Here is a 27,789-nt window from a genome sequence, read left to right as displayed (position 1 = left end):
ACCTCAGGATTCTGTAGCATGGAACTATGGAGTTAAAAAAAGGATCACACAGTTATAATGGTGCAGTGTGGATAAGAACATACAGACTGAGTCTAACTCCTTAATGGTCATGTAAATGTATTATTGTTTTCTTTTCTTTTTTGAAGAATTCATTATTAGAACCCTTTTTAAAAAAGGAAATAAATCATTTTGAAGAAAAACGATAGTTTTAGGGCAGACTTTCTGTGCTGAATTTAAAGGATTTAAATTTTACGTTTTAAATGAGAGATTTAATACAATGTGACTGTGGGTGATTTTGACATGTGGGCTTAGAAGCAGTGCAATAACTAGTTTTTAAAAATTGTGTTTTTTCCATTTTGTTAAGTACTAGGCTGTAAGGAGAGTTGAAATGGTCAAGCCTGCTTTATACGTATCTTTTCTTCAAGGAAAAATATTCTTGTTTAATTGAAAATGGAGTGGCAACTACATATATCTTAATAGAATAGTGATCTCCATGCATAACTCTGTGTAGTGATGTGAGTTCTGATTTCTGGGGTTCTATTAACTTCAGCCATCAATACAATGGCCAACTCCTTAGAGTTTTTCCTTTCTCTCATACCATAACCCCAAATGCTAATACTTTTCTTTGATACAAACTGGCATTATTGAATAGATTAATGTACAGATGAGGAACTACAGCTCATCAGATGTTGCTGGACTGCAGTTCCCAGCATTTATGTCCATTTGCTGTGCTGGCTAGAGTTGCTGAGAGATACAGTCCAAAAATATCTAGAGAGCTTCTTTTTGTCCCATCTATGTCTTAAAGCTTGTCCTACCAAACTCAGTTGGGATTATAAAATCTTTGCATCCAGAGTGAAAACTCTCACTGCTGGCCTATTAAAAATGTATGTTCCTGCTTTCTAATTTCCAGTTCTCCATAAGGACATTGGACCATGCAGAGCAGCAACGATAACAGGGACCCTTTCTAGAATCTCCCTGAATGATGATGAAGAGGAGAAACCAGCAAATCCGGAAGGAATGAGCTACTCAACATTGCCTGGGAATATAATTTCTAAAGTTATCATTCAGCAGTCAGGAGGAATGCATATGCCCATGAGCATGAGTGAACTGGCCAATCAGTGTCTGAAAAAGGACAACACAGAGTTACGACGGACTGTGTATTTATGTACTGATGACAACCTGAGAGGTGCAGATATGGACATAGTCCACCCTCAGGACCGAATGATGGAGAGTGACTATATTGTCATGCCCAGAGGCTCCGTGAACACACAGGCATCTCTGAAGGATGACAGCAAGTTGAATATAGGCATGGAAACCTTGCCTCATGAAAGGCTTTTGCACTACAAAGTTAATCCTGAATTTAGTATGAACCCCAGTGTAATGGACCAGTTCAGTATGAGTTTAGATCAACATCTCCCTACCCAGGAACACATGCAGAACTTGCCTTTTGAACCTCGCACAGCAGTAAAGAATTTCATGGCTTCAGAGATGGATGATAGCACAGGATTAGCAAGGAGTGAAACTGGATCAACTATATCGATGAGTTCTTTGGAGGTCAGTAACATAGAAACTAAGTGCATGCTGTTCTAGAAGTATTATATAGAGACAGTCATGATTCTTAGATCTGACCCACCTGCCTGTCACTCATATTAGCAAAGAATCTTATGGCATAGGTCCACAAGTGTGGCTCTCTCAGCTACATGAATGATACTCAACATATTTCTAGCAGAACACTGATCTGATGACAAAGAGCTTGCAGAATCAGCCATATCTCTGTGGTTCACCGATATGTTACGCATTCATGGAGGGCATATCTATCAGTGGCTGCAAATCATCATGGGGCATCTGCCATTTGAGGTCCAGAGGCAGTAGGCTGCTCAACCTCCAATTTTAGTTAGCCACCTATGTCAGAATCTCATGGCTTTTATGTCCTCCTTGTGGACTTCCTAGATGTATTTGGTTGGCCACTGTGGGGAGTGGGATGCTGGCACAAATGGGCCTTTGATTTTCTCCAGCAGGGCTCTTCTGATGGTTTTAATTATTAAGATGTTCACACCAGTAGCACAGGTTTGTACTATGAGGAAACAGGTTCCACACTACTAGGTATGCACGTAAACTGGCCCTTTCTGTACTAACTGAATGGAATATTTTAAATACAGATTTCATCTTTGCAATTTCATCTTTTATATTTCCAAGTCAGTTCCTCTTTCATAATACTGAACTTGACTTGTTACCTAGTAAGCAGTTCATAACGTTTCAGCTGTCATTTTTACATTGTTACCACCTTAACATTGTTGAGGCCCAAGACACGTGCTCATACTTGTACACAGACACACACCATAACTAAAAAATAATAAAACTTTTATTTTTATCCCTCTTTTCTGTGACGAGACAATCAAAGCGGCTCACAACACATTAAAATAACCACATTCAACATTATGTCCCAAATTCCCCCCTTAAAACAGGATTAAACATGATACAATTAAAATTGTCGATTAAAATATCTATTAAAAACACAGTAAAAATATAATGAGGACAGCGGTGGGCTAAAACATGATGTGAGGGATGATCATTCTGTGGCCGGAAACTTTTATTCAGGAAAGGCCTGCCAGAAGAGATCCGTCTTGAGCTGGCAATTTGATGGCTCTCGTCCTGCAGGCCATTTCATAGTCTGGGAGCAATTGCAGAGAAGGCCCTCTGGGAGGTAGCAGTTAGTCTGGCTTTTAAAGGCTGCAATAGATTCCTCCCAGAGGAGGGTGCAGGGCAGATTATATGGGAGCAGGCGATCCCTCAAATAGGTTGGGTCCAAGCCATTTAGGGCTTTAAAGGTTATAACTAACACCTTGTACTGTGCCCAGAAACTAATAGGCAGCCAATGAAGAGATTTTAGAATGGGTGTTATTCGGTCACTCCTGGTTTTTCCGGCAACCAGCCTGGCTGCCATATTTTGCACTAGTTGAAGTTTCCGGACTAGGCACAAGGGTAGCCCCATGTAGAAATTAAGTCGTGAATGTACAACAGTTTCTAGGTCCTTTACTTCCAGGAAAGGGCGCAGCTGGCTTATCAGCCGGAGCTGATAACAGGCGCTCCTGATCGTCGCATTCACTTGGTTCGTCATGTGAAGTAACTGATCTAGGAGCACCCCCAGACTGCAAACACAGTCCTTTGTGGAGAGCGTGACCCCATCTAGGACTGGAGGTTGCAACCCTATACCTGGTATGGGGGCCCCTACTGTAAATACCTTCATTTTGTCTGGATTCAGCTTGAGCTTGTTTTTCCTCATCCAGCCCATTACTGCTTCAAGACACTGATTCAGGGGAGAAATGCCATCTGTCGTCATAGCTGCTGATCGGGACACGAAGAAGTATATTTGGGTGTCGTCAGTGTACTGATAACACCCTGCCCCATATTGGGGGGGCGGGGGGAGAGAAAACTCCATTAGAACCAACTATTATTTTGTTTTGTATTTTCTTTACTATCCCACATAGTTTAAATGATTTTACATTATTTTAAATTACTGATAGCGGTATATAAATAAAACAAATTATTATTATTATTATTATTATTAATTAACCATTAGATTGTTTTAGATGCATTTTTGAAAATTCATGATATGAGCCTACTTTAGTTCCATGTTGGGGGAAAGGAAATAAATTAAATAAATAGTGTAGGACATAGAGCTGAGGAACAAAAACCACTGCAGGAGAAAGGTGTATATTTCCTTTACCTACATTTGGTGATCCCAGTTCAGATAAGTGTCTGTGTTTACTCTAAAGCAAGGATTGGCAACTGCACAGGGGCAAAGCACATTTCTGATCTCAATCTGTTGTATAGTAGACATTTTGAATCCTAGGATTACATAAGTGTTGACTCACCATTCAATAATTTGTTTAATGGGTTTACATGAGTCAAGATGACCAGTCTAATTCAGATCTCCTGGTGCCTGGAAGTGTCATATTGTCACTTCTGGTTTTGCTTTTTCACCAGAAACAGCCTTTAAAACAACAAGCAAACAAACAGGGTTTGCAGAATACTGGGGGCAAATCAGCTACAGCACCCATATTTTTTGCAGCAGTTAGGGCAGTCGTTGACTAGCTGGCAGTGATTTTCAGACAATCTTTTCACAATGTGAAGTCGAAGGCTTTCATGGCTGGCATCCATAGTTTTTTTATGGGTTTTTCAGGCTATGTGGCCATGTTCTAGAAGATTTTCTTCCTGACGTTTCGCCAGCCACAGATCCTGGTGAAATGTCAGGAAGAAAATCTTCTAGAACATGGCCACATAGCCCAAAAAACCCACAAAAAATCTTTTTCACACTTTAAAGGCATCCTGTAGGGGTAGGGGGCACAAAAGGTGACTGAGTATAGTATGTAGTTTTGTCCTCAGTCCCAAAGTCCAGAAACAGATAGTGTTTGAAAGTGAAAAAACAAGGTGTCTCTTGAAATGGTATTCTAGGAACAAGAGCGGTAAAATGTCAACGCTATTTTCTGGAAAGGATGTGTCAGTGCTTGATGGAAAGTAGAAATATTCAGGTTTCTTAGTACTGAAATGCCAACTAATGAATGATTGAGAATTGCTCTGGCAAGAATTTCAGTTTTTTTATACCCAGTAATTCACAATTTAGAGCATCTTGGATTAGTGTACTCCATTCTTTTTGCCAGGATACAATGGCAGCCAGTTTGTGGGTTTGATCAGCATTATCTATGCTTATCTATGTTTAAGCCTAAAAGTCTTAATTGAGGTGAAATGGCAATACGAAAGCACATCCTAGTGCTCCTCCTAGGTTTTCTGGCTGCTTTAAAAGCCATATTTCAGAGATGCTACCAATCAGTGAACAGTCTATGCCAGGGGTAGGCAACCTTTTTGAACCGGGGGCCGGGTTGCTGTCCCTCAGACAACTGGGGGGCCGAAGCCAAAAAATAAATAATTAAATATTTTTTTTAAAAAAATTTAAATAAATATATAAACCGGGACAAGAAGAGAACAACATTTGAAGGAGGGATACTTTTTTTAAAAAAGTGGAGGACACGCGAAAAAATTTGCTGATTTTTTAAAAAATGTTAATATAAATGCATGTTTCTGAGGCTTCTATAGACAATTGCCCCTGCGCGCAACAGGCCAAAGGCCCCAGCGGCAATCGGCGGCAGGACCGGGCTGGGGCCGGTCCCAAGGCCTCGCCGGGCCGCATCCGGCCCGCGGGCCGCAGGTTGCCTACCCCTGGTCTATGCCATAGAGCAGTGAGCTGGATGGACCAGTAGTCTGTCTCAGTTGAAGGTGGCTTCCTGTGTTACATATTCCTCTTGCCTCCCTGTGATTCTGCCCCTCAGTTTCCAAATCATTTCTCTTCTAAAAGTAGCTAATGAGTTACATGTTGTTGTTGTTGTTGTTGTTGTTGTTGTTAACTGCCCTCAAGTCAACCTCAACTCAAGGTGACCCTGTGGTTGAAACATCTCCAAAACCCCCTGTCTTCCACTCTAATGAGTCATGACTTCTCATTATACAGCCAAAGTATGATAGCCTCAATTTCATCATCTTGGCTTCTAGCATTGTTCCAGGCTTGATCTGTTCAAGGATCCATTTGTTTGTCTTTTTGGCTGTCCACAGTATCCTCAGGACTTTTCTCCAGCACCACATCTCAAATGAGTTATTTTCTTTTTATCTTCTTTTTTCAGTGTCTAGCTCTCACATCCGTACATGGTGATAGGTAATACCATGGCCTGGATTATTTAGTGCTTACTTGTATATCTTTGCTCCTTCAGATTTTGGCTAGTTCTTTCAGAGTTGCCTTTACATTTGTAGTCTTCTTATCTCTTGACTACAGTTTCTATTCTGATCAATGTCTGATCCAAGGTACAGGATATCTTTGATTATTTCAATTCCCACATTATCTAGGTCGGGTTTATGTAGGTCCTCTGTGGTCATTATTTTTGTTTTCTTTGTGTTCAGCATTAAGCCTGCCTTTGCACTTTCTTCCTTGGCCTTCCTTAGTAATTGTTCAAAGTCTGTGATGTTTTCTACTAATAATATGGTGTCATCTGCATATCTTACACTGTTGATGTTCCTTCCTCCTATCTTCACTCCACCTCTTTTCTAATCTAAGCTTGCTCCTTATATGATGTTTTCTGCAGTCTTTCCTGATCCCCTTTGGTTTATATAATGTTTACTAAATGAACTGACATTTTGGTTTTCTGGTTGACCAGGAATTTTAAAAACATTAATATCAATGTCAAAGCTTTTTTAAATGACACTAAATTTCACTGGTACCAATCTAGGAATGAGGTACAATAACTAATGGAAAAGTGAAAGGTTAATTTTTAATAAATGTAACCATAACACTAACTAACTTTAGTGGCCTTTTAAATACATCTGTAGCAAATAGCTCTGGATTTTGCTCTACCTGCAAAGGGTGGAAGTCCCACTACAAACACGAGATATAGTTATAGTTATAGATATAGATATAGATATTTGGCTAGAGCCGTATATTGGTGCAGTTACAGTGGTAATGGAGGCAAAGGTGGTGGTGGTGTCAATTGTGAGAGTGAGGAAAAAGGAAAAGATGGTAATGGAGAGGACAAGACAGTATGAGCATCCTGTTTCTGACTTCCAAAGATAGCTTCAAGTGGGCAGCCTTCTCCTCTCCTTACTAGCACCTCCTTGTGTAAAGGGCAAAAAAGTATCCCTGCTTATATATCAGACCACATACCAGACCATTTTGCAAGCAATATGTTGCTATTGGATCCTGGCATTAGATCCTGGGCCAATTTTATTTCATTGAAATCAAACAGGTTTACTGGTGGTCCATTCTACGACTTCTGGGTCAATCCACCACATCTGCAGAAATGTCCATTTCTCTGGTATTCTTTTCACAAGTCAGAAAAGAGAGTTGTTTCCATTGGGCAGAATCTGCCATTGAACCTGATGTTGAACAAATGAGAGAAAGATGTGTTCCCCAATGTTCATTCTAATCGTAACCTCTGCTATCATGATTGCTTTCTGCATAATTTTCATTGCCATTTTATCATCACTTCCATGTAATTAATTAGTCATGTCAGTAAAGGGCACTTGTGTGATTTGTGGCCTCCACTCATCAATTTTAAAATTGGAAAATGCAATACCAATGATTGTTGAATGCATAATAAAAGAGAGGGAATATTGCCAAGGCAATTAAGGGAATTGTTTAACTTGGAAATTACTTACTAAACTACCATAATACAAATAGACCTTCTAGTTACCATTTTCAATAGAGACTCTGATCAGTTTTTGACTTTTCTGGACACGGTTTATACTCAAAATATTTTCTACTTCAATATGCAGAACAGGGATAATGTTGGAGCAATCAAATATTACTTCAGAAAGGAATCGGATGAATTCTTAGTGGCTCTTCTTTGATCCTATATTTTTGCTGCAAGCATCAAATGGACCTAGCCAAATTACCCAGCTGCAGAAAATGTAGACCAATTTTTATAACTATACTCACATATGAGGAAGGATGCTAATATGAGTCATTGGAAATTCATTTCCATCTTGTTCTGAGAAATGGTTGAATTGGACCCCAAGACCCATGAACAGAAGGGAAACTGACATTAGTACTTTTCTTCAAAGGCGTGTGCAAGTGCTATTTTAAGTAGATGCTACAGCAATTCTCATGCTGCTCCTTGTGCTCATGGATAAACATATTTGGATTAACTTTGGTTTACCTCATATTTTGCTCCAGTGCAAAGCACAAAATAGTATTTATATGAGTTGAATACATTTTTAAACCAACCCAGAGGGTATTTTTAAATGTTTGTGATCTGTTATGACAATTATCGTCATCATAACCACCACCACCACCATCTATTTATATAGCGCCATTACTGTACATGGTGTTTTGCAAGTAAATGAACAACAAAACAGTTTCCTGCCCTCAGGCTGGGAACCTAATTACGCAGAAGGAAAAGGGAATGGCAGTGTGAGAAGAGGTTCTCTTGCTCCAAGGCCAGGGCACAGGCAGCTGGGATGGAGAAAGGGCCATTTCTTTACTTCTAGGCCCAGACATGAGGGAGCTGTATCAGCCTCTCTTTCTCTCCCTCTGAGTCCAGGGAAGTGGCAGCTGGGATGGAAGGAGTGCTTTCAGGCACTATAACACACATAAATATATATGCAGTACTCACCTTGGCACTACTTTTTAATGGTGGTGAACTTGTGCTCCTGTGACACAAGGGGCTATGTTGACCATCGGACTGCTTTGGTAGGGTCTCCCATGTTATTAAGACCTATTGGAGCAGCTTTATTAAGCCAGAAACACCAGTAAGCTTCCCTTCTTAAAAGAGAAGTTCTAACATTCTGACTGGAATGACTGCTTAGAACATCAGTTACACAAAAACTAAACAGGATTATGATTTTTATTCAAGAAATGCTCATACAAGGGCGTGTCTCTAGATTTATTTCTAATTTTGCTTTTGTGTTCAATTAAATGATATTTAAGACATCTCCCAGTTTGCCCAACATAAAGCAATTTGCAGGGACAGATTAAAATATGAATCACTTGGGAAGCTTGACAAACAGAAAAAGAATATAATCTGCAAGTTTTAGTTGTTATAGGATGCACAAACTGCTTTCTGTTCAAACTCTGGGGGCAACATGAGTATCTCCCACATTTAAAATGATCAGTTAATATAGGATGAGGATGAGTGGGCACTCAATTGCACTCAGGGCTCTTGGGAGAAATAAATCACAAGGAACAGATGGCATAGTAACACTCTTTTCTGATTTGTGCTGGGACTAATAGAAGGAACTCTCTTTTCTGACTTGTGAGAAGAATACCAGAGAAGTGGACCTTTCTGCAGATGTGGTGGATTGACCCAGAAGTCATAGAATGGACCACCAGTAAACCTGTTTCAAGCATTAGAGACAGAATTCACTCAAATTCTAATTAAAATCTTCCAACAAATATGTAAAACTAAAGAATGGTCCTCTGACTGAAAACACTCAACTCAGTCCCCAAGGAAGGGGGCACCAGAGATTGCAGTAACCATAGGATCACTGCATTAATTTCCAGTGCAAGCAGCAAAGTGATGCTCAAAATTACAACAAAGACTTTTACTATATAAAGAGCAACAAATTCCAGATGTCCAAGGAAAGGAAGAGGCACTAAGGATCATACTGAAAATACATTGGATAATGGAGCACACTAAAGGATTTTGGAAGAAAATCAGCCTCTGCTTTATAGAGTGTACAAAAGTCTTTGATTGTTTAGATCATGAAAAGCTATGGATGGCTCTTAAGGAAATGTGTGTACCACAATATTTGAATAGTGTAATGCATAATCTGTATTCAAGACAAGGCTACCAGTAGGATAGAATATTGAGAAACATAATGGTTTCCAATTGGCAACAGGGTCAGGCAAGGCTGCATTCTGTATCCCTATCTGTTTAACTTGTGTGCTGAATGCATATGTAAATCAGGATTAGACCTGGAGGAAGAAGTGAATATTGGAGGGAGCAACATCAATAATTTAAGATATACAAATGATATTATACTACTTGCAGAAAATAGCAAAGACTCAGAACATTACTGAAGAAAGCCAAGGAAGAAAGTGCAAAAGCAAGTTTACAGTTGAATATTAAAAACAAAAACAAAAATAATGACCATCAATGATTTACATAACTTTAAAGTAGATGATGGAGGCATTGAAATAGTTCAGGATTTTCTATACCTTAGGTCAGTCATTAAACAGAATGGAGACTGCAGTCAAGAAAGCAGAAGACTAGAACTTGGAAAAGCAGCTAAGAAGAAACTATACAACATCCTGAAATGTAAAGAGATGTCTTTTAATATTGAAGTTAGGATTGTCTATTCCATCATATTTCCCATTACTGTGTATGGTTGTGAAAGCTAGACAGTGAAGAAAGTTGATAGGAATAAAATCTACCAATTTGAGATTTGGTGGTGGAGAAGAGTTCTGCAGACACTGTGGACTGCTAAAAAAGACAAATGAATGGATCCTAGAGCAAATCAAGCTTGAAATCTCCTAGAAGCCAAGATTACTAAACTGAGACTGTAGTACTTTGGCCATATCAGGAGAAGAAATGACTCACTAGAAAAGACAGTAATGCTTGGTGAGGCAGAATAATCATTTGTGCTGATTGCTTATGGGACTTTCCCATGGAAATATTTAACTGAACACCTAACTATCTAACAGGTTTGTGCAGATTTCCGTTATGCCAAAAACTGATGAAGGTACCTATTCTATCTTCCTTGCTTATGGATTTAAGAAGCATTTTTACATATCTTTTCAGAACAGAATTTTCACTCAGATACTTTTCTTAGTCTGTTTAAATATTTAAGCATGGAGCCCTGGTGGTGTAGGGGTTAAATGCCAATACTGCAGTCACTCACTCACAAACCACAAGGTTGTGAGTTCAATACCAGCCTGGGGCTCAGGGTTGACTCAGCCTGGCATCCTTCTTAGGTTGCTAAAATGAGTACCCAGCTTGTTGGGGGCAGTTAGCTTACAGTTGTAAACTGCTTAGAGACTGCTCAGAGTGGTATGAAGCAGTATATAAATGAAGCTGCTATTGCTATTTTGCTAATTGACTGTGTTTTGTAGCTATCAATTTTCTTGTGCATATTTAGGAATGTGACCAGTGTTCACAGTTTACAGTTAATATTGGATGTATTGTTCAGTCTGATACTTTAATAGAGTCTAGCTTCATAGATTGTTAGCCCTCTTCTTTTCCTTGGTACTTTGGACATATGAGAAGGCATGACTCAATAGAAAAGACAATAATGCTTGACAAAGTAGAAGGGAGTAGGAAGAGAGGAGGGCCCCTCTGCAGGTGGATAGATTCAATCAACAAAGCCACAGCCCTAAGTCTGCAAGACCTGTGGATAATAGGATGACTTGGAGGTCTCTTATTCATAGGGTTGTCATAAGTCAGTTGACAGCAGTTAACAACAATATACTCGGTTGTGCTGTGTTATATTCATGTGTTACGAAAGGTTTAGACCAAAAACTAGTCCAGATGCTAAACAAGAAGCATAAACAACATAGCTCCTTTTCTCAACACTGGCACAGTGGACAGGTTTATTCAGGTCTGCTGCAGCTGAGAGATAAAACCAAGTTCCCTGCTTGCTGCTGAGAAAGGAAACCTGTCTGAGATCTGGGCAGGGAAATTCTCCTTGATCTGTTTGTTTCACCTGAGTAGAGGAGGGCTGGGAATAGAAATAAAAATTTCCTGTCCATCTTACATACTAAATTGTAAGACTTGGGAGGGGGGGGTCACATGGACATTCATGTGCATTTTTTTCATATATGTTTCCTGATAGGTGCATTTATTTATGCATTTAACCTAATTCACAGATTTTAGTGTTGACTAAAGTTTTAGTCATTCACATTTCAAAATGTGCAAATTGTTCTGTTCCTACTTCTTTCATCTCAAATATCCTGGAAGTCTTGCCGATATGTATGTTCTTAAGGTGAAGTCCAGTTCTCCTCTCAGCCAGCCTCAAGAGGTGTAAAAAGGCTACTGATGCCAAGGCTCTTGCATCCAATGGCATTCTTTTACATCCTTCTGTGGGAAGGGTGTGTGTATTAATGTATGACAGGAAGAGAGACAGAGAAGGGGGTAGGTGAAACTTTAGCTATAGTTGAAGAACCAAGGACATGGATCAATGGATTCAAACTACAGGAAAAGAGATTCCACATTAACTTTAGGAGGACCTTCTTGGCAGTAAGAGCTGTTCAACAATGGAATACATTGCCTTGAATTGTGGTGGAATCTCCTCCTTTAGAGGTTTTTAAACAGAAACTGCATGACCATCGATGGGGAGTGTTTTGGTCATGCATTCCTGCATGGCAAGGAGTTGGACTGGATGGCCCTGCTGATCTCTTCCAACTCTATAATTCTATGAAACACCCACAACTGGGCATTTCAATCCTCAGAATTGCTTTCCTGGAGAAATTCCACTAACTCTCCCCAAAGCTGTACACATAAATATCCTTTCCTCAGGTTTCCTGCACACTCTCTGGAAGAACAACACAAGTACTTTATATGCATGACTCCATAGCTTTTTAAATATAGTATTACATGTTTTAAAGAATCTTAGTTGGACTGAATTCTATAAACCATATGAACCCCATAGGCTAAAAGGAGGAAAGGTAATTGTTGATGCATAACCATTCTTTCAGGGAGACCTTACCCCAAAATAATAATAATAATAATAATAATAATAATAATAATAATAATAATACAAGTGACTTGTAGTTGTCCAAAACATGAGTTCAGGTCAGTACCCGCGCACATCAGCATGGTCCATCAGAAAGTCTGGAGTTGTAAAAAATGTCCTCTGTTTGGATCCTTGGAACATGTTCATCTCTGCCCCACATGGTCTAGAGGTCAAAATGAAGACTCGGGAGTAGTCGTAAACAGGTAATGATGAGAGTAAACCATTATTTTACATTCCACCTGTCCTTACATGAATGCATCCTTGTCTCAAGGCTAAGGTGTCAGCCAAGCACACTTTATTATCCACCAGCCATAATATACCTAAGACTTTAGGATTTTCATCTAGCATATAATCACAATCCTGATGTTTTGGGTTTGGTTTTTTTAAATATATATAAGCTCACTCTCATCTGTCCATTTCCCATCTCAACAGATTGAAGTCGGTTCAACTTTCTTGGCTTCAAAGAAAATCTCTTGGAGTGCACTTCTTCAGTTCAAAGTGTTCAGTTTTCCTGACAAAATCATTTTGCATCCTTTTGAACTGGGTTATGCTTTGAAAGAGCACAAACAGACATTTAAAGCAAATTACTTTAAGCAGTGACTTCCCAGGTCTTTTTGATTCATACATGAAGAGAGGGCAAAAAGTCTGAGAGAAATACAGATTTTTGCTGTGAACTTCCAAATTAAGCATATATCTTTCTTTAAATGATTTAGGAAATTGAAAGGCAGTCTCCCCCTTATTGCCTTTTTGGAAAGGTACTCAGACATCCACAGGCAAAAACAGCAGGTCACTCTCAAAAGTGTGGAGTAAAGAAAACCCCAAAGCAAAAATATACTATGGTACGCTAAGGCTGTAATCAAGTGTACTTACCTGGAAGTGTGCTCCTCTAAAATGAATAAGTCCTACCAAATGTGTTTAGTAATGTGACAATTGAAAACAAAATCATAATAGAATTTTTCTTGAAAAGTAAGCCCAAAATAACACATTCAGTTCTGCCATGGTGAACCACTAAGAAGTGAAATCAGTCCCTGGAGTAAAAATGCACGTATGTAAAATAAAAACCTTTACTCATAGCCTGCAACACATAAAAATAATAAAAATAAAACTTTAATTTATATCTCGCTTTTTGTTTCCACAATCAAAGCGGCATACAACCTTTAAAAAAATACAATATATACAACCCCCCCCTTAAAAAAGGATTAAACAATTCCATCCATTAAAATTACAGATGATAAAAATCTAAAAACAATACTACAATAATAAAATAATGGTGGGCAGAGTCTTCACTTGTATATGACTGTGGGGGGAGCGTTACATGGCCGGGATCTATTCCGGGAAGGCCTGCTGTAAGAGATCTGTCTTGACAGCTTTCTTTTTCATACAGTTCTGACTACTGTCTAAGGGAATCAGCCAGCTGCTACTCCCCACTTTGCTTTTAGTCCTTCGGATGTTACCAGATCAGTATCTGAATGTAGAACTATTATATGTCAAATTGGACCTGGGACCTTATCACAAGGTCAAAAAAGCTTGCCCTTTCTGGGATACAGTCACTTATGGGATGCAGCCGGGAATTATCGCCTGTAAAATGTCACCGATGCCACTGTGTTTGTAAATCGGCTGGCTGAGCATGGCTGGGAGCCAGGATGCAGCTGCCCGGCGACATCGGTGGCATTTTCCATGTGATAATTCCCGACTGCATCCCAGAAGCGACTGGATCCCAGAAGCAGTAAGTTGTGCTTTTTTGGCCATGCAATAAGGTTCCTGTTCTTTAAGGGATTTGTAAATAGACAAGGTTTTAAAGATACGGAAAGGGAAACTGTATGTATATTTGTAGAAGTGAGGAATTTGAAGGTTTTAGATGTATATATATTTGGTACCAAATGCATAAAGGGATTGATTGCATTGCATTGCATTTATATCTCACCTTTCTTGCAAAATGAGGTCTAAGGTGTCTATTTGGGTATGAGAAGAACTTCCAAAATGTATTCTTAATTTATTCAGTAGCAATCAGAATCTGATGTTTAGAATAATCACATTGTGATTTGAATACTTTTGAGCAATTTACTTGTTCTCAGTCATCACTGGCTTCCACATTAGACCCTTTTACCAGTAATGAAGGAAAGCTTCTTCACAATTAGCTGGGAGTAGAATTGAGAGCATAGTTCCACACACCTCTCATTATATGTGTGTTGACAAAGCAATCCTGTTTAGCAGTGGTTTTTTTCCTGTTGCTAACTAAAAGCTCCTTATTAACACTTTCATCCTATTGGATTGCTTAGGCTAAGAGATTGGTTTTGAATAGATTAGTAATTATTCCATGAAGCTCTTTTCCTAGTTGTTCCTTAATATCTGTTCCTGTTGCTGTTGTAAGGTGAGGAAACAGGGCTGTAAGTACTGATGTCTTCCTATGATATGTGTGTATGTGAATTGAAATAGCAAGAGGTACAGTGGACCAGGACCCTCATGGATAGCAAAATCCATTGATGTTCACATCCCATTAAATATAGTGGCTTATGAAACGCTGTTCCTTATTTAAAATAAGGGTTTGCTCTTTGTAATTTATATTTATTTAAAAATATTTTCAAGCCATGGATGGATATGGAGGGCAAACTGTAATAAAATAAAACTGCAAACAAGAAGCATTTAATAAAAGGCATAGTGGATCTCAAAAGCCTCAATAGCAATTTCCCTGATCACAGTAAGCAGAATGGTACCTTGACTACATTTTATTATAAAGAGTTTTTAAAAACCTACAAGCCAGAGAATCTATAGTAGGACAACACAAAATATCCTGGAGTTTAATAATTTGTCAATGATGTTACTTAAATTCTCTATAAAAAGTGAATGATCAAAAAGTGTTGAGTTCAGATAAAAAGGCTAGTTTCAAAGTAATTGTATACACATGTGATAACAAGAAATCCAGAATTTGATGGATGTTAATACTTATTTGTAACACAAAGATTGACAGAAAATAGATTTTCTGACTACCATCATTCACCAGCTTTAGATTGTTATTATAATTCTAAAATATTAGCTTATACTTTAAGCAAACAGATAAATGGAAGTATCCCTTGTGGTACCCAGAACAGTTCTGAGTTTGTGCACCTCATACATATTTGAGATGTAAAGCATGGCAATATAACAAAACAGCTAGATATCTTTTGGGTATCAAGAGGTGTACAATATTTTTATTTATGACACCAACATCACTCCACTATGACTAGCCTATATTAGTGACTAATAGACTGCAAATCTTATATTCAGTCCACATAAACTGGGTTCCTGAAAAAGAGATGTGTATATTAAAGGATATTTAAATTGCAAAGGAAGCAAATCGTCTGTTCAAGTGCACTTTTAAATCTCTAAAATGGCAAAAGAGGATTCCCCTTTAATTTTGTAGAGAGGAAGGAAAATCTGCTCTAGGGTCTGGGACCTTGGATGTCAAATTTAATCTCAGAGCAACATATAAACCTCTGATAATAAGGATTTGTATAAATGGAAACACGGGTAAAGGTTTTTACCATAATATCGTATCACTTTTCAATTATTGTTTGCAATGCCTCATGTGTCATGAGCACTGTCTTAGGGGTTTAATCAGGTAGCCGATTAGACTAAGGAACACAGTAGGCATCCATCCTGTTTTACTGAAGGAGACGGATTGCATTAGTCATTGGGTAGGAGCTGCATCTTTGTGCTGCCAGCAGCTTAGTGCAGGTTGGTATACAGAAATTATCCTTCAGCGCTGTTCTATTTTCGTCCTCCAGTGAGCAGAGTTCAAAGTTGTTCTGGAATTATACAGAGAAAGCTCTACATGATTAGTTCAATGCCAAATTGACTCAAAATGAATTATTGCTGCAGTCCTCCTTCCTCTGTACTGTTTTCTTCTTCTTACTTCTCCCTGCCCCCCCCCCCAGCTTTCAGCGTATGTGGTTTTCAGCTTTAATGTGGGTTTTATCACTGTCATTTGACCAAGGAAATAGAAGAGATGGAGAAGTGTTATCAGGTCATCTTCTGTCAATGCAGTAATGTGAATAGATTGCATGTGCTCTCTCTCCTTCTCAATCCCACACTACCTGCCCAGCCAAATAATAAGTCTGTGGCCACTTTCTCTGTAACAGATCAACTAATTGTAATATTTTAATCTGATTTTCAACCTAGCTACTCTTTTCTTAATTTCATGCCATTATTCTTAATGAACAGCTTGGGCGCTAACCACCCTAATAGATGCTAATGGCTGTCATTAATTGCTGTTTACTCATGTCTAATGCTTCCTCCAGATTCAGACATGGATAGCTCTTTTACCTTTCTCTCTCTTTTTCTTTTTCAGTTCTATTTTATTAATTCAGCCGTTCACTTAGGTATTTGTTTGTGTGTATGTATGTCTTGATAGTCACCTTTCCCCAAAGACTCCAGCTCTTCCCTTTACTATTAGAGATGACTTGAGCTGTATGGTTGCCACTGATTTATTAAAATAAAACAAAATCCAAAACGCACAAAAGAAAGATACTTTTATTGCCCAGCCAAAATGCACAAAACACATAATGCAAGCTTTCAAAGCTCCACTGGTTCCTTCATCCGTGGCTTCAAAAGAGTGCTTTATGTGTTTTGTGCACTTTGGCTGGCTAATAAAGGTATCACTAGTGTGGATTTTAGATTGGAGTTTTGCTGCATGGCCAGTGTGGCTACTCCCAAACATGTATACTGATTTATTAATTCATCATGCTTTGGGTGCTAATATTTCACTGACTCACCCATTCATTCATTTGCTTCATTCAAAACATGAAATCTCTAGTGTATTCCAGGGCTTACACTGCAAGCTATATACTCTTTTGCTTTGTATGTAGGACATTGTAATAAAGATGAAAATAATAATTGGAAATATTTGGAAAATGGTAAAAATAAACAAACAGATTTTTTGAGTGCTGAGAAACTAATGAGAAGACTCCTGGGCTGATGGTAATCTTTGCAGTTCAGGACTTATTTTGTGCAAAGTTCATACATGGTTGTTTTGCATGGAAAACAGCATTTCCTGTGTAGAAAATGCTGCTGCTGCTGCTGCTGCTGCTGTTAGTGAAGAATTACCTCCCTGCACTGTAACATGTGAAGCAGTTCTGACTCCCAATATTAAACCACACAGAATTGACTATGCAGTTCCTCTCTTTGCTAATGGACACATATCATTTGAACCAGCAACACGTACTACTGTTTCTTAACAGTGTCCAGTTGTTTCCGAGAACAACAGCTAATGGTGAAGGACGTTAGTATTACATGTCAGCTTCACTGTGCCACCATCAAAGTGCATAGTATACTGTGAAAATAATGACACAAACAATAGATTCCTGAGTTATGTTGTTTTAAGCAAGTTCCAATTCTTTTGGAAACAGAAGCTGGCATAAAGTACTGTAATTACTTTTGTGTACAATTTGAATATAACGGAGTTGCCAAACTCAGGTGCCAGACTGCCACCATACACAAATGTTAAAGGGTTCCCAAATTTAAAGTGCATCAAAGAGTTGCTCCAGCATTCCCCTGACATATGACAATTATTTCAGTTCTCACAATACTGCCTCCCCTTAATAATTATTTTCCTTTTGAAAATATACCTAAAATATCACTTCGCCAAAAATACGCAACATTTTATTTGCAGTTGCTCTATATACTAATACTGTACTGTAATAATAATAATAATAATAATAATAATAATAATAATAATAAAGTGTGGTTCATCATTACCTGAATCATGCTCAGATTTGTATGCCCTTCCCACGTTTCTCCAGCATTCCCAGGAGGAGGAATTCAAAAGCTTTCATTTCCGTTGTCAACTAACTACACTTTACCAAACGTTAAACTGTGTTTAATCTCAGCTTGGGTTTATTAGAACAAGCCAACTCCATAAACAAAGGCTTGTAGTTCCTTAAGGCAAACTTAAAAACAGACTTAAAACTAATGACAAGTGGTCCCAGTTCACAGATAACACTGTTAGTCAGTATGCTTCTAATTCCTTGTAGCCTGGAGCTAATAAATGAACCCAAGGCTCACCCAGATTTGCTCACATAATTTATGTTAGTCTAAATTTGTTGGCCTAAATCCACTTTAGTGCCCAATAGAAGAGATCCATTGAATCAGTGGGTGAATGATAAGACTTATTCAGGGGTTAGAACTATATCACTATGTAGACATTGAACTGCAGTTTACAGTACTCCTCACCATTGTGTATTATGACTAGGGCTGTTAGAAGTGGCAGTTCAACAACATCTGAAGGGCTGCATGATTCCAACCCCAGACGTAGTAAATTCTATTGATTCACTGAATCAATAGGGTCTCAGATCTTAATTTATGCAAATACATTCAAAGAACACCCAGCTCACTCACCTCTATGGTCAGCCCTGCTTGTAGCTCTTTAGAATTTATTGTGAGTTGTTTTTAAGTGGATTCCTTAATACTTCTGCCTTCAGGTGGTAAAGTGAAGGAGCACTCAGTCTCCAGAGTTTGTTTTGGCTAATCATTTGATACAGTTCTTGCAATTACAATAATCATACTACCTTGGTCACATTATTTCCAACATCAAATTACTGTTGTCCATTTCCTAAGAAAATAGCTTTTTCCCCTATAAGGGAAAAAGACATGAGGCCATGTAAGGGTATTCCCTTCAGCAAATGTCTAACAACTGTTCCATTAGAGCAAGTCCCCTCACCATATCTTTCCAGACCCCTGCCTCCACAACCAAAACCAGAAATGACATCACATCCCTTCCAGATAGCCAAAATGTGACTTTGCAGCCAGTCACCAGCTGGACAAGAGCAAATATTAGAAGGTCCAGAATCATACCACAAATGAGTGCGTTGACTTTTCCATTGTTTTCTTTTCATAGACAAGCTCATTGTCTCATCAAGTGCAACTCTGAGAGGCAAAGTGCATGGATTACACTTTGCTTTGTTGCAAAAATGAGTAGCTTCACGCTAGCTCATGTTGGGTTACAACTTGCAAAATTTTGCCCTGGCTAAGCTTTCCAAGTCACAGTATCAAGAGACTGGTGCAGTTCAGCTGCTGCATTCTAGCCACGACCTTTATCTAAACCTATTGCACTGCAGTGAAACTGGCGCAGTATGAAAGTTAACTCATTTTTACTGTAAAGATTAAGCAGACGCTGGAGTTTTTGGGGCACTTAAGCCTAATCGCACATTTCTCCACATACATCATGCAGTGCTACAGTACTTGTGTGTCGCACCTAAGCTGGCAGACTACAGAGAGGATTATGACCACTTTGTGTTCCATGTCCTGAAGCTCAGATTTCAGCTGACCACCTCTTTACCCTTGTAATTTAAGCACATCTGTCACTCAATTAAAACAAATTTATTGTTGTGTAATGGTTCTGAAATAGCAATTTTAATGACCTACTTAACTGTTGAATCAGCTATTTCTTTCTGTGGTCATAGAGCCAGATTTGATGGGTTTGACATTCTGATTTTAGGATATTGTTGCCTCCTGTAAAATCACTGTCTTGTGAAATGATATTATTCCTCATGATCAATCCATTGTTTGGCTTTCTTTGCTTACTGTTCCCCCCACCACCTGAATTTGGTGGCATAATTGTTCTGGACTCTCTTTAAATATCCTCTTTAAATATCCAATTCCCACCCACTTGTGCAAAAGCTAAAACTAATTGCCAAGTAGCTAGAGAGAAAACCTCATAATAGGTTAATCTTAGGATCTCCATAGGTGAGAAATGTGGTTCAGTGGTTTGAGTGTTGAGTGTTCCAGGAGACTAGTGTTCAAATGCCCACTTGGCTGTGGAAACCAGCTGGGTGATCTCAGTCAAGTCAAGTCACACACTCTCAGCCTCAGGGGAGGGCAAAGGCATGCCCCACTGAACAAATCTTGCCAAGAAAATGCCATGATAGGTTCACCTTATGAACTGTATAGATAAAAAATGACTGGAAGGCATAGAACACCACCAGCAGCCTAGCTTTACTGTTGTTTGCTAGGTGTTTATAATCTACCCGTAGACCTTTATTTCTACCTCTGGCCAAAGCTAGGACTCAAGGTTGCATATATGACATAAAGAAATTAAACAGCTAAACACATACCAAATGGTTTGTTGAAAATGGTGTTAAACTGTGCATAGATTCGTTGCTGTCGTTCAGAAAAAGTTAGGTGGGGATATAGTTGAGCTTTGCAAAGGTAGAGATAGAACCTAGAAGTAACTAGTTACAAATAACACATTGTTTATAGTTAGTTCTTCAACACCAGAGGTAGTAAACCTCTGCATATCCATTGTTTGGGAGCAAAAAATAAAGGGTTTCCTGTCTCCATTTGGTTGACCAACATGTAAAGAGAATGATTGACTAAATAGTTCTTTTCTCGGATCCAACATGTCTCTTCTTATATTCTTAATTCCTCTTTCGACTCGTGAAGATACAGCTACATTGTTTTACAATTGTAACAGAATGACAGATAGTGTTACTCCTGGCATAGATTCTTAACTTCAAAAGTTATTGTTACAGTTACAGTTCCTATTATGCTCCCATTCTCCAAAGTTACTAAAATTATTACATATTAATTACTTCATACCATTTGATTGCAGCAGCATGAGGAACATAATGAAGCCATACCTTTCTGCTGTTTAGCAAGGCCACACACTCTTATTTATAAAAAACAAATTACAAAGTTGAAAATAAGGGGCTGTGTGGCCTTACCAAACAGTAGAAATGGAGTATCAAATAATTCAAGTACTGTTTCATTATGTTCCTAATGGCTGTTCATTCAGGTAGTATGGAGTAACTAACAAGTGACGATTTTAATAACTTTGGAGAATGAGAACTATAAGAAGTTTCAACCTGTTAAAACTATAACTCTGTTAAAATATTTAGTAAAAATAATTTTCCTAACACTTTTTGAGAGTAGGGATTTTGGCAAGAAGGGTGTTTTTTTGGAGAAGAAGACTAAAAGTATTCGTTGGTAAGTGAAAGATGAATCTGTTCTAGGCTGCTGCCACACTGCAGAATTAATGCAGTTTGGCACCATTTTAACTGTCATGATTCAATCCTATGGAATCCCAGGATTTGTAGTTTTGTTGTGGCACCAGAGCTCTCTGATGGAGAAGGTGAAATATCTCACAAAACTATAAATCCCATAATTGCATCACATTGAGCCATGGCAGTTAAGGTGTTCATTAATTTTGCAGTGTAGATGCAGCCCTAGTTTCAGTCTAATCTTTCAAGAAGCTACTCCGAGCACTGTTTTGAAGATGGGCTTCACACCTTGGATCACTCCTTTAAACTTCAGATTTAAAAACTGAGCAGATCACCATAATAACTGTGGTTGAGGACAGCATCTGTCTGGGGGAATGTTACTTGAACAAGAAAAATGAAGAGGGGGCTTCACCATGTGGAAGCAGTTCAAGAATGTTGTGTTTTCTTTCATTGTCATTTGCTGCCAAGAGAAAAGGGATTAGTGCTTATGGTGCTTTGCAGAAGTGTTCACACACATACAAGCACTTGCCTTTGGCACATTTTGTTATTTTACAGCCCAGAAGTGAAATGAATTTAGCTGGTATTGCTACCACCCAAGGTGCACAAGATGCTGGACACTGTGAAGGGGCAAAATATTTACACGGTGGCATAAAATTAAGTGTATCTTTGCACACCAAGTGCTAACAATGCAATTTAAATCTGGCTCAATTCTAGGTAGCAACATAACAAAATGGGAGAAAGTCAAGGCAAGGGGTGGACACATCTGCAAGGTGCTGTGATTTCAACAGAGAGGTGCTAAAGCTATTATTTTGTGAAATCTGCTTTTTTGATCCAAATTATGTTTTGGAAAGATTACAACTATTCAGCAGGGAAGAAAATGCTCTCCACATATGCTCAAATGCACTTTATGTGGCCCACTCTTTGCTTATTTAACTATTGTTTCTGTTTATAAATGCTGTGCTACAGATCTACTTGCTACACAAACTGCCTCAGGGGCCTCTATATGGGATTAAAATGTCTAAATAAATAAATGAAACCTTGCCAGGGAAGGAATGTTTTTCCAGAGAGCCTGTGTTTGTTTAAAAATGTCCAACATATTTTGGAAAGATACCCTTCATGGGTGCAACCTGAGCAATGGGCCTACTTATTTTGTCCTCAAGGTTATCTCCTGGCACAAATTTCTTTCTAATATCTCCACTCCAGCTTTGTGGTGTGTTGTTTTCACCAAAGAAATAGCTGTGCCTTGGTGTTTATCAGTTTTAAAATGGATCAGTGTACTCTACATGGTATAAATGCAAAATTATGTGCACAGAATACTTGCTGCTACATGAGCACTTTTCTTGCTGCTTTGGTTACCATTTGCTCACATGAACATTTAGGTCCCTCAATATAATTATGGGGAATTTGTTCTGACCACACAATTGTCTCCCAAATCATTTGGATTCCAGGCAGTCTTATAGCCCTGCACACCCATGCACATAAATCTTAGGATGCATCTGCACTGCAGAAATAATCCAATGTCTATTTTTTAAAAAAACTGTAGGCCTGACTAAGATATATTCTGTACTGCAGAAATAATGCAGTTTGACACTGCTTTAATTGCCATGACTCAATGCTATGGAATTCTGGGATTTGTACTTTTGTGAGATATTAGCTTTCTCTAAATGCATCTGAGGAAGTAGACTGAAGTCAGTAAAAGTTCATGTTAGTCTCAAAGGTGCTACAAGATCTCTCTGCATACTTAGCTTTCTCTGTCCGACAGCTCTGGTGCCAAAACAAACTACAAATTCCATAACATCTAGACATGACAGTTAAACTGGGTTATTTCTGCAGTGCAGATGCAGCCTTAGATTGGTGTCTCTCAAAATATGCTTTGAAATCTCCACATGAGTCATGTTTTGGGAAGCGAATGGTTTCCTTGTCAGAAGATAACCAGTACTATTGGTGTCCATGATGCGCAGTTTTACACGGCTGGCTTAATTTGGAAACTGCCTCGCTTCATAGTAAGACAGGTGGAAAATCCTTATGTATTTTTATACTACCTCTGAAAATCACCTCTGATCAAAAAGCCTGTCTGAAATTTTCTGAAACTGAGATTCAGAAGGATCAACACAAGGTGACGGCAAAAGCCTTGTAAATCCATGCTAAATTTTCCATTTTGTCCATTTTGTCAAATTTTGAACACTCATTTTATAGAGGTGAGAGTTGTTATTTTGTTTTTGTTATTCTGTTGTTGTTTTTCTCAGACCACTGTACAGTGAGCAAATAGATGTTTCCACTAAACACTGGATAGGATTTAGATCTGTCTACCTTTAGGGTAAATCAATTTAAATCATTAGGATTTAAGTAACATGACAAAGGTCTGGATTCCTCCCCCCTCCCCCCCCCTGTTGTTTCACCAAAGTTTAAACTAAAAATATTTTGGAAGCTCTAACTCTTTTATTGTATTAGTACATAGATGAAAAATATGTACTGTTTCTTCATGTGCAATCATCAAGCTAATACACAATTATGTTTTTGTTTTTTCTCCTAATGCTTAATAGAGAAGAAAATCACGTTACTCTGACCTCGACTTTGAAGTAAGTGCTCCTGTATTATTTCTACCTACTTTTACTTGCACTTAACTTAAAGCAATGTCAATGTAAAGAAGTCTGTAAAATACTTTTAAGACAACTTTTATATAATGTAAAGGACACTGCAGCTATGTGTTAAAGTTTATACTGTGTATGTATTGCCAAATTTGTACCATTTAAACATTGCTTTAAATACGCCTTTTTTCAAATGTAGATACTTTTGAAAACTTTTAGTGAGACACAGAGAGAGAGAGAGAGAGACATACACAGAGACAGGCAGCACACACACAAACAGCATACATATCCAGGGCGTTACTTCCTCTCAAAGTCCATTTCTTCTCTCTCCACAGCTGCAAACTTCCCATTCCTCCAGACAGAATCATATGGTTATTCTGGGCTCCTACTTTTCTTACAGCTTCCCTTGTGGGGAAGGGAGAATACTAATACTCATTTACATATGATAATCCATTTAAATTAAAGCCAGCATGGTGTAGTGGTTTGAGTGCTGCCTTAAGGACCTTATCACACTAGACGAATCCGACACAGAAATGGGATTTAAAAGTAGAAAAAACCCACATATGCGGGATTTTCCAGATGACGTTTCTTCCAAACAGCAATGACACAAAAATAAAGAGAACGAAAAGTCAACAAAAATGACACGTTTCAGTCGACTTTCCGTTTGCTTTACTTTCACGTTGTTGCTCTTTGGCACAAACCCTTCTGAAAAACATTCCGCATTTATGTTGGTTTGTTTGTTTCTATTTTTAAAATCCTGTTTCTGCATGGGATTTGTCTAGTGTGATAAGGTCCTATGACTGTGGGAGACCAGGATTCAAATTCTTGCTTGGCCTTGGAAACCCACTGTGTGGCTTTGACCAAGTCAAAATCTCTCTAAGTCTAAGAGGAAGGCAATGGTAAACACCTTCTGAAAAATCTTGCCAAGAAACCCCCATAATAGATTGCCTTGAGGTTAGAAATGAATTGAAGGTCTATAACAACAACAATCCACTTAAACTTGGACAGTGAGATAAAGGAAACCCATCAATCAGCAGTTAAGTCAACCAACCAGGTCAATCTAAAACAGTGGCGGGTTATAGACCGCCATTTCGGACGTCCTCAGGACGTCCCATTTTTAAAAAGGGGCGTCTCTTCTAGATGCCCTTTTCCCTATCACGGACTCAGTCTGTGACAAATGGCAGCGGCCGTTCCACACGGCCGCCGCCATGTTTACGTCTTGGACGCATAGCGTCCAGATGGGTCGCGGCGGTTATGACGTCGCGGGTGCGCCATGGGCGCCTCACGACGTCATAACGGTGCCGTAGGAAGAAGCTCCATTTTGGAGCTTCTTTTTTGCTCCGCGAGGGAGTCGCGCGGTTTGTATGCTGCGACTCCCTCGCAGAGCAAAGAGCAGCGCCAGCAGACCGCCGCAAAGCGGTGGTTTGTAACGCCTCCCCAATTCCCAAACTATGGTCCTCCAGGTGTTTTGGACTTCACTCTCAGAGGCCAGTTCTTAGCCAATAGTCTGGGATTCTGGGAGCTGAAGTTCAAAACACCTGGGAGGCCAGAGTTTGGGAATCACTGATCTGACACCTACTATGCTTTACTTCTGCTGCTTAGGACAATGATCAGGCATTATCATCTATTGTCATAAATTTAAGGTTATGGTCTGAAACTGTTGGCCATCCTTTCCCAACCAGATATGTCAGATTAACCCTTTGGTCACTCCAAAGCACAATAGACACCTACTGTGAGTTCTGGGCCTGATAGGGGTTGCAGTTCAGCATATTTGGAGATCCCTGGTTGGAAAAGCAGCAGTATACTACAGATACTTTGGAGAGATCAGTGGGTGGACGGTGATGCTATTCCTAGGGCTATCTGAGTTCTGGAACTACAGGGGCATGCAATGATATTAGGCAGGAGATGATCAGGACTGCAGCTGGTTTAAGTAATAATGTATGGATATATGTTCCTATTAAGATATGATATATACAACTTAGGTCCAGGTTATTTGAAGAACCGTATCTCCCTATATGAGCCAGCCAGAACATTACAATCATTGGGAGAAGGCTTTCTCTAAATCCCACCACCATCCCAGGCTCACTTGGTGAGGACACAGGAGAGAGCCTTCTCTGTGGCTGCTCCCACCCTCTGGAACTCCCTTCCGCATGAGGCTAGACTGGCCCCCTCCCTGCTTGCCTTTCGATGGCATGCTAAGATGTTTTTATTTAAGCAAGTTTTTAAAACATAAGCATGCCATGGTGGTTTTTATATTGAGCATGTGTATTTGTTATGCCTTTTAACTTCTGTATATTTTTAATGTACTTTCATATTGCTTTTAGGTGATTTTGACTGTTTTAAATTCTATTGTAATTTTTTTTTTAATCTGTGATACCCCTTTGGTCCCTTTTGGGGAGAAAGGCAGCATATAAATGAAAATAATAATAATAATAATAATAATAATAATAATAATAATAATAATAATAATAACAATAACAATAATAATAATAATAGGTTGCCTTAAATTGAATCAGACAATTGGTCCCTCAGATCCAGGGCCCTGACTGGCAGCAGTTCTCCATGATCTCAGCCCTGATAAAAAGCCTTTTTGGCTGTAGATGTGAAGGGCATCTGAAACCTAGTATATGAAAATTGTGTATTCTTTCACTCAACTGTGATCTTGCCTCCATAATGCAGTCTTCTGGAATGCCAAAGATTTGGTTTTGGGGAATATCAGATTTTATTTTTAATCAAATTTTATATTAAATTTTACAGGGTAATTTATTTTCAGAAAACATATGCTTTTAAGATTATATGTTAGGAATCTTGCTCCTTTAGATATTTTGGCTTTAAAAACTCATAGCACAGCCAATGGTAAAATCTGTGGGAGCTATACTGTACTCCAAAACATCTTATGCCTTTTCACCCTAGAATGAAAGGAGACAAAATCACATGTGCTATGTGATGGTTCAAAAATATTTATTTCTTTAAAAGCCCAGCATGTTTTGACCTTACCACCAATTGGCCTTCTTCAAGGGCTGCTTTCAGAAATTTGTGGAGTTGCAGACTGCACTTCTAAGTATTAGAAGGAAGGCTGATTCCACTTTAACTGCTAGGGATGTATACTATGGAATACTGGGTTTTGTATTTTAGTCAGGCACTAGAGCTATCTGGCTAACATTTCTAAATGTTTTCTGTAAATGAAAATTCCCAGGATTCCATAGTATGTTGTAATGGCACTCTAAATGGAATCTTAGTGCCATAATCCTGTGGCATATAAGGGCCTCTGGAGAACCAAAGGTGGCTGATGCAGCTGAATTGGACTTTATAGTGGTGTTTCAATTCTAAACACCATTTCTCATTGTAAAAAAAAATTAAGATTTATGAAATGTATAGTATTAGCATTTCACTAACTTGCTGCAGTGCCCTTATTTTCAGGAAATAGGCTTAGAATTTACCCAGAGCAGAAATTCTTTGTCTATTCAGTGCAATATTAATGATTTGTGGAATCTTGGTTTATACATAAGCTTTCCTGTTCATGCAAGTTAACTATCTGATATAATTAATTATGTGTTCCTCTTGTGAAACTGAAGCCTCACCATGTTTGCATAGGCAATATACACTTAGGACCACTTTATCATCATTTGAGAAGCATGTACTAACAGTAATTTGAAAAACTATCCATATTAATGTGCATGGGCACAGAGCAGCATGTAGCATAAGTACCAGCTTTCTTGCCTTTGAGAGAAGAATCTGGTTTATCATTATAATTTGCCAGAGAAAAATGCTGTGTTTTTTAAAAAAAAACACTGTAAAATTTCCTGAACTGTTCCTTTTAAAATCCATCAAAGCTGAGAAATAAATACAGTCACATCTAACTAGCAGTGGCAGCAGGCTATCATTCAGTCAAGGGAGGAGAGTGGCATGCATACAAAATTATGATTACAGAATAGTTGGCATCCCATTCTGTAGTAACAAGATCATAAGCTGGCTGTGTGACCTTGTAACTTATGGGATATGCATTTATGGTAATTAAC

At 38.6% G+C, this 27,789-nt stretch overlaps 1 protein-coding gene across 5 annotated transcripts in view; it reads left to right on the top strand.

The window, feature by feature from the left end:
* The window catches only part of ADGRB3 (adhesion G protein-coupled receptor B3), a 625,822-nt gene that overhangs the window by 585,242 nt on the left and 12,791 nt on the right, over positions 1-27,789 (top strand). For all 5 annotated transcript variants that reach the window (XM_042465745.1, XM_042465739.1, XM_042465732.1 and 2 more), the window contains 2 exons: positions 911-1,554; positions 23,726-23,761. In XM_042465745.1, the coding sequence (XP_042321679.1) occupies positions 911-1,554; positions 23,726-23,761 (680 nt within the window). The remainder of the gene's footprint in view (positions 1-910; positions 1,555-23,725; positions 23,762-27,789) is intronic.

Source organism: Sceloporus undulatus, chromosome 1 (assembly GCF_019175285.1).
Source record: "Sceloporus undulatus isolate JIND9_A2432 ecotype Alabama chromosome 1, SceUnd_v1.1, whole genome shotgun sequence".
Lineage (NCBI taxonomy): Eukaryota > Metazoa > Chordata > Lepidosauria > Squamata > Phrynosomatidae > Sceloporus > Sceloporus undulatus.
The sequence above is the reverse complement of the archived record's forward strand: the minus strand, read 5'-3'. Positions and strand labels throughout refer to the sequence as shown.